Raw genomic sequence first — 13,360 nt, forward strand, 5'->3', positions numbered from 1 at the left:
GAGACCTTTCATTTGAATCTTAGTTTTTGAAAATCGGTTGAGTTGTTCTAGAGATAATTGAGTGCAAACCTTTTTTTCAAATTTTTTCATATTACCATATAACTCTGGAACCGGAAGTCGGATCCAAATGAAATTCAATAGCAGCTATGGGACCATAATACCTCTTATTTAAATCTTAGTTTGTGAAAATCGGTTCAGCCATCTTCGAGAAAAATGAGTGCATATTTTTTCCATTTTTTTGTGCATATCATCCTATATCTCCGGAACCGGAATTCGGATCGGGATGAAATTCAATAGCAAGCTGTGGGACCATGGTACCTTTAATTTGAATCTTAGTTTGTGAAAAGTGAAAAGTGAGTGCATATTTTTATTACATCCATACACACACACAAACACACACACACACACACACACATCGGGCGTTGACGGCAATCGAAAGCGTCGGTTTCGGGAGGGCCTCCTTCGTCGGGGAACTCTCCGTCGGTGTAGGCTAGATCCTTCGGCGGGGGCTAGTCGAGTAGCCGCCACAACACCGATTCGAGTCGTCGAGGCGCCAGCGAACCGGAAGCCATGCTCCAACCGGAATCGCGGGACCGACCTCGGCACTCCATCGGGTGTCCCGTGTGGCGTAAGAGACTCGGTGTCGGGAGATTCTCCTTCGCCGGGGAAATCTCCGTCGGAGTAGTCTAGATCCTTCGTCGGGGACTAGATGAGTAGATCGTCGCGTGATACCGATAGGATCGTCTGAGCGCCAGTGAACCGGAAGCCACGCTCCAACCGGAATCATTGGATCGACTTAGGCATCCTTTCGGTCGGGTCGTAGACGCGTACCGTAAGCGTCGGTTCGGGAGGACTTCCCTCGTCGGGGAACCCTCCGTCGGTGTAGACTAGATCTTTCGGCGGAGACTAGTCGAGTAGTTCCGCGACGTAGCATCAGTTTTGGGTCGTCGAGGCGCCAGTGAACCGGAAGTTACCCTCCAGCCGGCATCACTGGACCGACCTCGTCATCCAACTGGTCGATCCCTCGAGAGCAGGATGCTGATCCCCATTCTGCCTAAAACTGGGGAGGGTGCTGTGAGCACCAATAGCCTTCCACCCCGAAGTAATACCTAGCGGTGGTGCCGGGGAGGTAAGGTTGGAGATCCAAGGTGTTTTAGTGGGTAGTTCCAATCAACAGTTGGGTAGTCCTGTGGAGAGTCCCACACTCCGTGCGTAAATGCATTTCACCTTGTAAAAAAAAAAAAACACACACACACACACACACAGAGAGAGAGAGAGAGAGAGAGAGAGATTTTCTCAGTTCGTCGAGCTGAGTCGAATGGTATATGACATTCGGAATTCCGGGCCTCGGTTAAAAAGTCGATTTTCACAGTGAAAATCTATATTATGAGAAAGGCAAAAAGAAACGATAAGAAAACGAATAAAAATCGTCTTGTTATCAGGAAAGGAACAAAAAGGGCTTCGATCTGGTTGGACATTGCTGTATATTATTCGGAGAATTACAGATAGGAGGAGCAATCCTAAACACTGGTAATGTCATGAGTTCGTAGCAGACTACATCCAGTGACAAAATCATAGGATGGTGAATGTCAATACGAGTGTTAAAAAGAACGATCAAGGTCGGATAAAAAACTATGTGAAATGCTATCGAATAACGAATTTCTCTTTTTTATACTTAAAATATAACGTGTATATGCTACCTTTAAAATCGGTTTTTTAATAATTTAGATTATTTGCGTAATTATTTAAGAAATTGGATTCGACTGTTTCATTCCCCTAAGTTTAAAAATGGCTTTGTACGGTTTTGGAAGATACGTTATGCCAGGAATTAGTTGCACTGAAGGTGGTTCCTCCCCTTCTGGAGTTGTTATTTCGTAGCGCTGCATAATACCGCAGAAATATACAAAAATACAAGCTCTCGCAAGTCCATCTCCAAGACATTTGCGTTTACCCAAACTAAACGGTATGAGTCGTTCTGTATTTACAAGCTGACCATTTTGGTCGAGAAATCTTTCCGGGCGAAACGTTCCCGGGTCAATCCAATATTCTTCATCCATGTGAACACTTTTTAAATCAATGAGAACTGTTGCATTCTGCGGAATTTTGTAACCACCCAGCTCACAGTCTTGCATTGCACGCCTAGGACCACTGATCGCTGCAACGTAGAAAAATCGTTGAACTTCGAATATTACTGCCTCCACGTACGAAAAATTGTGCCGATCTTTCCATCGAATTGAATCCTTAAACGCATCGATTTCACGATGAACATTGGCTTGTATTTCCGGGCGAAGAATCATCATCATAAAAATCAAATTAATTATCACAGTCGTGATATTTGCTGCTATAAATAAGTCCAACAGAGTAACTACCAATTGGGTTTCGGTGAAAGTGGTGTTAGGATCATGACTACGCTTATTCATTTCTCTTATGAACGCATAGATAAAATCATCACTTGATTTCAGGTCATCATAGTTAGTAAAATGATCGTTCAATGCTTGAGTGAAAAAACTAGCTAGCCGTTGGTTAAGCTTCAAGAGCAAACTATATCCTGTCCATTCTGGTGCTAGGAATCGTATCCAAGGTATTTGGTTCAGCAGGCCTCCAGATATGTCAAATAATGTAGAACGTTTCCTTAGTATTTCAAATAAATCCTTCAACGTATTGTTCTCCTGCTCGATCCGTTTACCTGTTGCTAAAGCCCAGATGACATTTAGGACGCTAAATGACAATAACTGAACGGGTGCTATAGAGCCATTCGTCCTTTCAAGTGTTTGAATTATTTCTGCTAGTTCATTATTGATCAGTTCGTTCATCGTATTGCGACCAAATCCTAACTCTCTCAAAGTTCGCACAGTAAAACTACGATGCTCTTCCCAGTGCTCACCATCAGTGAACGTGACTCCCATTCTGCAAAAATTGAACATATTACAATTTAAGCCACAACGGACTTGCCATGGCAGATACAACCTCTTACCGAATGTTCGCATACGGGAGAAAAAGTTGTCTGGCCGTCCGCAAAATTCATCTCTGGTAAGTGCTTCCTTCACTAACGGATAACCGCGAACTGCAACCACAATTTCACTTCCCAACCGCATGCCGATCAGTTTGGTGTTGTACTTCCGTGACAGATACTCAAACACACCATGCTGACCATCGTATTTTCGTTTTAGCTTTTGGGTCAGAAACACATTTCCGATCAGCGGGAGCCACGGCGGACCTTTTAAGTTTATGGGTCATACGATGCAATATAATACTTTTATTTTATCGGTAATTATAAGCGATACTACGATGATAAAAATCCATTGCCGGTACCATGATAAAGATTAATGATTTTACGTGTAAAACTATTTAAGTCATGAAACTTTTCATGGGAAATGAGTTTTTGCTCATGATATGAATCACTTTGCTCATAAAATCATCAGTAAAAGGCATGATCTGATGAAAAGGCTTGTTTCAAAAATTTTCTTGATTTCTTAATCATGGTACCCGCAATGGATTTATATACGTGAAGGAAAAGAACCTCTCACCTGGAGGAAATCCAGTGGGACGAATTGTGTCCCACCAAAGGAAAAGTACTAGCAGAGCACCTGCTGGTAAAAACACATACCACATCTGATAAACACTTGTGCGATGGTCTGCTACCGTATGAACTAGTCAATCACACCAAACTGGTGCATTATAATATTTCTCAGGAGCTTTTATTTCGAACTATACAGGTTGAAGACTTTGAATGTTCTGAAGAGGGGTGAGCGTAAGGCGATGGGTAAGGCGATCGTTTTCACGTAGCGTACCTAGGTTCGATTCCCAACCACAACCAAAAAAAATCTATTAGATAACTCTCGAACATATCGCAGATAACCGTGCTCACTTTTAGTCACTTTAGTATGATACGTTTCGCTTGTCTTAATTTCTGAAAAATATAAACTACAATTCGAACAAGATAGCCTTACTTTGAATATGAAATCAGGTGAACAAGTTAAATGCAAGTTTCAAGGATTATTCGGTAATATTATAATTGCCGATAATAACTGGTAATTGGCATGAACTGGAACTATTAGGCTTTTTACCGTCACTGCTAACCTCAATCAAATGAACACATTTTGACAGTTCAGCAGTACTGTTTGTAAACATAGATTTTTTTGTTTGACTGTTGAGAAATTGTATGAGGCCATTTACGGTCCATATCGCCTAAATAAAGTATTGAAACATTTGCTCACGATTTGATACGGTTTGTTTTTGAGATTTATTAAATAAAAGTGACTAGTTGCAAAGTGTAAAGATGATTGTTTGAAATGTGTTCTTCGATTTTTGTTTAAGCTTGTTTGTAAACAGTACCGCTGAACTGTCAAGGATGAATTTTTGTTCATTCGTGACGTCACGATAAAAAATTCAATATCGTAGTTTTGGAATGAATACATTTTTACAAACATTACCCGATCATTTTCATTGGGCTCATTTGCGTAAGCTTAACGTGGCCGATTGTCTTGTTGTGAGGTGGAAAAGAGTGGAAGCCGTATTATGGGGCGGCCTGCTCCCCTAGAGTTAGTAAAGGAGTGTCAGGAGGGTGGGACCTATACTGTATTGATTTCAGACATATTTTGATATTACAAATCATTCATTAATAGCTTGCATCTCTTAAACACACTTTTCATTTCCGGGTTCTCGTCGTTCTCCAGATAGTAACGAGGATGAGACTATACTAGACTTGGATGCTTTGTTGGTGTGTCATTTATGGATGGTTTCCAGCAATTCAGCTTGACCACTGTTTAGTTCGTTTGGGGTAGGACCACTGTAGAAGAAAGAAAGAGAAAGAGAGTGCACTAGATTTGCACGTTTATGGCTTTTGAGAAGTTATAGAGGTAGATCGTGTAAAGGGGATCTCGGGCAGGGATGCCAGGTTCATAGATTAATCTGTGTTTCACAGATTTTCAACATTCTGCACAGATTTAAAAAAGGGCACAGATTTTCAAAGATTTCTGAAAATGATCACAGATTTTCACAAGTTCTGAAATAAATCACAGATTTTTGAAATCGAGCACAGTTTAGTACCAAAAAGTACAGAGCGGTTGAGTAAAAAGGTACAGAGCGTGTTGGTAGTGAGACCTTTTTTTTGCTCACCAAATTGATTCCGATCTGCTTTTATGGTACGGGAAATGTGCACAGATTTTCACAGACAGGTTTTTGGCTTGATCACAGATTTTTGAAAAAATGACCTGGCATCCCTGATTGCCATAACGTCACGGACTGGAACATAAGGTGGTCTACCTCGGGCCCGAAGGGAATCAATTAGCTAGAGTCTGACGTCTCAATACTCGGAGCACGCCCAAACAACATGCTCGATGTCATGAAAACCGTCGCCGCAAACGCAAATATTACTCCCACTAATACCAACACGATTAAGATGCGCTTTGAGCAAAGAGTGGTTGGACATAGGTCTTGACATTGTGCGAATAAAGTCCCGGTTCACATCCAACCCTCGGAACCAAGTTTTCGTCGATACCTGTGGTATAACGAAATAGAACCACCGTCCTAGACATCCATCATTCCAGGAGGTTAGCCAGCTGACGAGTGCCTCTTGGCGAGAACGACTGAAAAATGCATTGAAGCAGGTTGGTCTTTCATAGGTTTCACCTTGTAATGCACCCACCTTGGCCAGTGAGTCTGCCATCTCAGTGCCCCTTACGGAACAATGTGATGGGACACAAACCAAAGTAATCCGGTATGGATTTTCAGATAAAGCCCTCAGTTGTTCCCTTATTTTCCCCAGGAAATACGGCGAGTACTTTCCAGGCTTCACTGATATCTGATCCTGATATGGATATCTCATTATGTTATTAGTATACCTCCAAATCAAAAGTGGTTACACGGTTGCCGTTAACCTAGATATTATACTGAGTGTCTCACAAAAAAAATTCGAATTTAAAAATGCAATAAAAAAAAGGTTTGATAAATTCCAATGATTATACATTTATTTGAAAAGTTGATTCATTAAATGTTTTATGAAAAATGATTTCGTTCAAATGACCCCCACGACTGGTTTGGCAGTACCCCCACGACTCGTGGGCAGTAGCCAATCCGATCCACCCAATTTTTCTGGCCTTAGATCATCAATAGCATCTTGAGTTTTGTGCTTGAGGTCTTCAATTGTTTGTGGTTGGTAGGCGTTGTAGGATTTCGTATGAAGATACAACACCCGGATACTCAACAAATATCGCGATTCTTTATTCCACGCGTATTACACAGTATTCTTCCTCCAGTTCTCGTCTTATACTCTAGTGACCTTATGCGCCGTGTTGCCAATCCTAAGGGTTTTCCCTAAAGGGTTTGTCCAGATCCGACATCCCTCCTAAGCTTTATCGAATTGAACTTTTCAAATAGAGTACTCATTTAGATAACCTGGTTTCCGTGTTGAACGTATTGGCCGCTCTAGCTGTGTATTTCCATCCAACAGATTATTAGTATTCATCGGATGCGATACCAAGTTTGAAGTATGTTTGACTCCTACAACAACGGCTGATTTTGCAATACTCTGAGCATCCGATTCGGGAGAAGACACAATAGGTTTCAGATGACTTACATTCCGATGAACGGTGCGGTTTGTTCGAGTAGAACGCAGTGTCGCCTCAGAACCAGAAATATTTATTACGTGGAATTCTTCCGGCATGAATGTGGATGATAGTTTATTTTCTTTTGTCATCCTTTTTGCCACAACTCTATCTCCCTCCTTCAATATAGATGGTAAGGCATTTCGACGATTATCAATGTATTTAGCATCGTTTAGTTTTTTAGTCCAGTCCCGGTCTCGAATTTCTTCGTCTGTTACATTCAATGACTTTTCTCGGAATATAGGCAGTTTGTCTCGTCCGAACATAAGCATCGATGGCGCTACCCCTGTCGTTGCATGAGGCGTTGAGTTGTACATTAGTAGAAATGTTCGCAAATCCCAGTTCCAATCATGACTATTTGATTCTTCGCTGATTTTGAGATGCTTCAAAATAGTTTGATTCATACGCTCCACTTCACCATTCGCTTGTGGCCAGTATGGTGTTGTGTGACGTAAATCAATGCCATATTCCTTGCAGTATGAACTCAACTCTGTACTCACGAACTGAGGTCCATTGTCTGTCCTAATTGATTCTGAGACTCCAAACCTGCAGAAAGTTTCATGCAAAACTTGTACGGTTCGTCTGGCAGTAATTTGTTTCATGACGACTGCTTCTGTGAAACGACTGTAGTAGTCTACCATAACCAATAAATTATGGCATGTTGGTAGGGGCCCCATGAAATCAATCGCGATATCGTTCCAGGGTTTTTCTGGTAGTCTTGTTCGTTTGAGTGGTTCTGGTGGTCCAAGTGCTGATACTAAGGTGCATTCTTTGCACCGCTTTACGCATTCTTCCGCTTGTTTATCAATCGAGGGCCACCACACTTTCTGTCGAAGTCTCCGTTTCATCGCTGCTATTCCAGGGTGCACCTCGTGGGCCAATGCTAATACACGATTACGTAAAGTTTCTGGTATGACCAGTCGATTTCCCCGCAATAAAATTTCATCTACCGCATACAAGTCACTCTCAAAAGGTTTGTACTCAATTGGAGTTTCCGATTTGAAATTAAGCGCTTTTATGACCTCTTGAATCAAAGTATCCTTGAGAGTTTCTTGTACTATCTCGGTATATGATATCGCTGGTAAGGCGTTTCCCACAACGCTTCGTATATATTTTTCAACTGACTCATCGAATGATTCTTGTGTCGCACTAACTATTGATAGACGAGAGAGCGCATCGGCAATGTTAGCGACTCCTGGAATGTGTTCAACGTCGTATGTATAAGTGTAGTTGTAGAACCCATCGTTCAATCCTTGCGCAGGGCTTCGACTTAGGACTAAACAAAAACTTCAATGCTTTGCAATCCGTTAATAGTGTGAATCTTATTCCTTGCAGGTATAACATAAATTTTTCGACACCCCATACCAGTGCCAGGGCCTCTCGCTCTGTCTGAAAATATTTCTTTTCTAAATCCGACAAGGCTTTGCTAGCATACGAGATTACTCTAATTCGTCCCCTGCTATCTTCTTGAAGTAAAACTGCTCCCAATGCACTTGGGCTTGCGTCGACCATCAGTTTGGTGTGATCTTTAGTGTCGAAGAATCCTAAGTAATCTATTTTGCAAATTTCGGTTTTCAATGCCTTGAACGCTATGCTTTCCTTTAAGGTCCATTTAAATGGCACATCGGATCGAAGAAGTTCTCGCAATTGAGCGGTTCGAGTTGCCAAATCTGATACAAAGCGACCGACATAGCAAATAAGCCCCAGGAAGCTGCGTAACTCTGAGATGTTTTCTGGTTCCCGGAAGTTCTGGATTGCAGCGATTCTACTTTCAATTGGCCGGATTCCTAAATAAACAATGAAAATACGCACGTGTTTGGATTTAAGGTTTTTTTTCTTTGGTATAAATGGAATGCGTTTTATTTCCCATTTACTCTCGTTCGGGATCCGAAGAATCGTATAAAATCACAATAAAAGTATGCTACTCTAATCGTACGAAACTATTGAACTCATTACTTACGTTATGGTTCTCCACCGAAAGCTTTCGATATAGGTACAAAACCAAGGCCAAGCGTTTTTGTTTATGGTACACAACCATTCTCTTTAACTCCTTGAATTTGGTACACAACCAGTTTTCGATTGAGGTACACAACCTGCACAAAGATTAATTTTATTTTATTTTTGGTACACAACCAATAGAACGGTTATCTATCAAGAGATCGCAAAAGCTCCTGAAATTTGTACACAACCAGTTTCCATTTTGGTACACAACCTGCACTATTTTTGTTTGTTTGGTACATAACCACGGTTGTTTTTCTCCATTTCTTTTATCATCTCCCAATGAATATGTACCAGTCTGTATCAAACATACGTTTTCTCATTAGACTTTTTACATGGAAAAACGGCGAGATCGGCTTTATAGTAAGTAGCTTCTACTGAATTGTTCCCCAGTTTCCGACGAAGAAAAAAAAATTCTGCTCACCTGATGGCGTCGGAAGAATTAGGTTCGATTTTTTTTTCACTGCAATGGTTTCACCGATTTTAAACCGTAGGAAAAAAACAGCTAATCCCGCTTCTGGAACTAATGTATTTTTATCCTCGTCGCCAATGTAGGATTTCGTATGAAGATACAACACCCGGATACTCAACAAATATCGCGATTCTTTATTCCAGGGGTATTACACAGTATTCTTCCCCCAGTTCTCGTCTTATACTCTAGTGACCTTATGCGCCGTGTTGCCAATCCTAAGGGTTTTCCCTAAAGGGTTTGTCCAGATCCGACAGGCGTAACAATTATTTTCAACCGCTCCCCAAAGAAAATAATCCAGCGGTGTCAAATCGGCGTTAATTCTGCTGATTATTCGATTTTCCAAGATTGTTCGTAGAACATCGATTGTTTCGTTGGCTGTGTGGTACGTAGCGCCGTTCTATTGAAACCAAACATTTTTCATAAATAAATTTCATGAATCAACCTTTAAAATAAATGTATGATCATTGAAATCTATCAAACCTTTTTTTCATTATTGCATTTCTAAATTCGAAATTTTTCGTGGGACACACTGTTTATGTGGCTGTTGTATTTTAAAAGTCTATTCGCACTATCCCGGGACGGGACCATCCGGGACGATCCGGGACGTTTTTTTTCCTCAACGGCGATGACTGAGCTGCCAACATGTGCATGTATTGGAATGCCGGATCCGGCATACATTGTTTTTCCCGGTGCCGACGTGACGGTGCGAAAAACTCGGCAAGGAATATCGGTGGCAACCAAATGGATTTTATGCTGGATCCGGCATACCAATACGTGTACACGCCGGCAGCTCAGTCATCGCCGATGAAGAAGAAAAAAACGTCCCGGATCGTCCCGGGATAGTGCGAATAGACTTTAGGTGAAACAAATTTCAATGTCAAATAATCACACTCGCTTTCTTCAACGATGACTGGACCGATTTTAACAAGCATAGATACAAATTTTAAGCTATTGTTTCAAGTGACAAGGCAAAGACTCAAAAACATTTTTGCCTTTCTCATATAGAAAGGTTATGCAATCACTTGAAAAACCGACTAGTGAAAATGTGTCATATACCATTCGACTCAGTTCATCGAGCTGAGCAATGTCTGTGTGTGTGTGTGTGAGAGAGAGAGAGAGAGAGAGAGAGAGAGAGAGTGTATGTGTCAAATAATCTCACTAGGTTTTCTCGGAGATGGCTGAACCGATTTTGACAAACTTAGATTCAACTGAAAGGTCGTCGGTCTCCCATACGGAATTCCTGAATTTCACCTGGATCCGACTTCCGGTTCCGGAGTTATAGGGTAAAGTGTGTTCAATATTGTACACCGTCACTTAAACTGGCAGAGCAAAAACCGTAAAAAATGTTATAAACTGAACTCTAAACCGCCATTCTCAATCTTAGAGTCAATTGAAAGGTCTTATGGTCCAACCAAAAATTAGTGCATATTTTCGGATGCGACAAACATTTAAATCGTAATTTAGAGTGCGTACTAGTAGAGTTTGTATGTCATGTTAGTTGGTGGCCGTACGAACTGACTTTGGTTATACCGGTTCTCGGGTTCCGGTGCCGGAAGTGCATATAATAGTGAACCCACTTCATTTTCTTAAGGATGACCTACGCAATCAAAGCACTGTTTTATTCTGTATGTTATACTAGTTAATGCACAAACAATCTCTTAGTTTCTTTAAAAAATCAAAGAAAATTTTTTTGAATAGAATACCACAATATTATACATGAGAAAGGCATCATTACACCACTAGGTGGATTAAAACAGATTTTTAAACTGAAATTCGAAGATTTAAAAGTGTTTCTTATTCTTCACAATGGGTAAGGTGCAATTCATGCGAGAGTCGCAATCACCCCTGGGCCCGTTCTTACTCTCGTCGGCTCGGGGTGCCATGGTCATATTGACACTGAGACTCCTTCAAGATCGGGACTATATTCGTGACTTGTAAGACCAGCGACCTATGCATTGAATTGCTGAAACATACAGCTTTATCATTGTTACATGATAAGTCTCCTCTCCTTCACAGTTATTTCTTTTAACCTGATGCATTCGCAGTGTTTGTTGTCAATCCGAAACTTTCAGGCACGAAACCTGTTGCTGCTGCTGGATGATTTTGTTTATGTTTAATTCACGAAACGTATTTTAATAATCTAAATTTTGATGGATTTATATAATTTAACTGCCAATCGATTCGGAAACATTTAACTCAAGCTTATGAGGTAACGTCGTTTAAGTATTTCAATTGCATACCATTGAAAAATTGGTTTGAATTGACCTATGTTTTCACGTGCCAATAGCAGTCGCAGACAATGATGTCATTCTCTCGTCCGATTTGCGCAGTATGAACTATAGCACAAAAGGGAATCTATAAATATATGCTAAAATACATATCACGCGTTTTTTCAGAACGGCCAATAAGCCATCCATCAACATTAACTCTGAAGAGTAATTTCGAATGACTCGGCACTCGCTGAGAGTAAGTCATAGCAGTAAACGGCAGAGAAAAGTTTCCTCTTTCGTCTGGTGTTAAATTTGATACTCTATCTTTCATAGCTCGCTTGCAATTTCTTTCGAAAGTTATCGACGCTTTTTAACGAAGGATTAATAAAATTACACTCTGAGTTTATTGGTTGGTTCACATTTTTCACATTCACATTTTTCGATCAAGATATATCAAATCTTCTCTAATCGTTGTTTATAAAATGAATAAGTTTCTACGCTCTCTGTCTTGAAAATGATTATGATATATAAACGTTTCATTGGTCCAGATTTATATCTTGAGTTTGCTCGTTTCCAAAATTGATATATTAAGTAACTTTGAAATCATCATAATTGACTTTCGTCTAAAGGATTTTTTTTCAAAAATTGTCAAATGTAAAAATTTGTGGAAGGCATCGAAATAGAGTAGAATCAATTATTCTGAAAGAATCTAATTGTCAATTCCATCATTCGCAAAAAATCTAAACAATAAAAGTAGAGTAAGTTTGTAATTTGTCACTGTTTAGTGCATCCATCATCATCTTTATTTTTATATTTTTTATGGGTACCTTAGAATTATTTCATTTTTAATATAATCACACGACCGAGCACGTGTCTTGCATTCAACCCTTCATTTTTTCCTCTGTCGATTTCTATTTATCGTTATGTCTAAACGCGATCGACTACTTTGATCAGACTTGCTCCACTATAGAAGTGTAAACGCACAACTGTCAAAGACTTTCGATTCCCAACGCCAGAGGTGTGCTAACAGCGCGCGAGGGGCGTACCAATCTTCTGTTAATCAGTCTTTAGTTAGTTGAAGGCCATACAAATTGACCTGCACCGGTCCCGGTGTTCGGTTCCGATCGAAAAATCCCTAAAGTAACTGGCCGCCTTTGTGTAAAATTGTAATGAGATCATTACATCAATGGGATAAAACAGCTTTTTGAGAAATCGTCACCAAAGATAAACTCAAGATGGAATGGTCTATGATTTTTCATATACCATTCAAATTGAACCCCTCGGGGAAATCGGTTCATTATCAGTTGCAATTACAATTATAATTTGAAACAAAACAACAAGCGTCCAATCGCTACATGCGTCGTAACTATGACAATGTTTTTTTATGTAGAATAAATCTTAAGATGCAATATGAAAGAAATCGCGGTGTTTTGCTGCATATAGAGTGGATCTTGAAACAGGAAAGCAAGAATCAATTAGAATTATTACTAAGAATCTATTTAGGGTAACAGAGGTATTTTGGCCACTTCATATATTTTGGCCCACCTAACAAACTATATGGATTCAATCGATCTTAGGTTACCCATGTTGCATCAGTTTGAAGCTAATCACATTAAATTACCTATTGCGGAAGGATTTTTCAAAGATATTAAAACATTTGGTGGTTATTTTTACAAAGTGGGCCAAAATAAAATCGATCTTAAAGCGGGCCAAAATACCTCTGTTACCCTAATTTGTTATATTCTTATCTTACGAGATATTAAAGTAAATGTAAGTAGCAAAATATTGTGTGCCATATGTTTACATATGTTTACTTCCTTCCAAATTTGTATTGTTGCTATGGAATATTACCGTCGTTTTCCAATGTTTATCGACGCTTATTAACGAAGGGTCAACAACATTGCATTATTACTAAGTTCACTGTTTCACGATTACTGATCCAAAAAATTTTGATGCACCGTATGGGACATTGTAATCTTGAGTTTATCTTTGTCGTCACCGTAGATGACTGCAAAAAAAAACGTTTTGAAAAAAACCAACTCAATTTTCATGTACGGTGTTATTATTGTCATTAT

General features: G+C 39.9%; 1 protein-coding gene across 1 annotated transcript; it reads right to left on the reverse strand.

Moving 5' to 3' along the window:
• Positions 1-1,745: 1,745 nt before the first annotated feature.
• On the reverse strand, positions 1,746-3,612 carry LOC131434145 (probable cytochrome P450 305a1). Its single transcript, XM_058600792.1, has 3 exons — positions 3,528-3,612; positions 2,965-3,217; positions 1,746-2,907 (listed from the first exon to the last, which is right to left on the reverse strand). The coding sequence occupies exons 1-3, from the start codon at positions 3,610-3,612 to the stop codon at positions 1,746-1,748; spliced, it is 1,500 nt and encodes a 499-aa protein (XP_058456775.1).
• Positions 3,613-13,360: the final 9,748 nt, after the last annotated feature.

This window comes from Malaya genurostris, chromosome 3 (genome assembly GCF_030247185.1).
Source record: "Malaya genurostris strain Urasoe2022 chromosome 3, Malgen_1.1, whole genome shotgun sequence".
NCBI classification, from domain to species: Eukaryota; Metazoa; Arthropoda; class Insecta; order Diptera; family Culicidae; genus Malaya; species Malaya genurostris.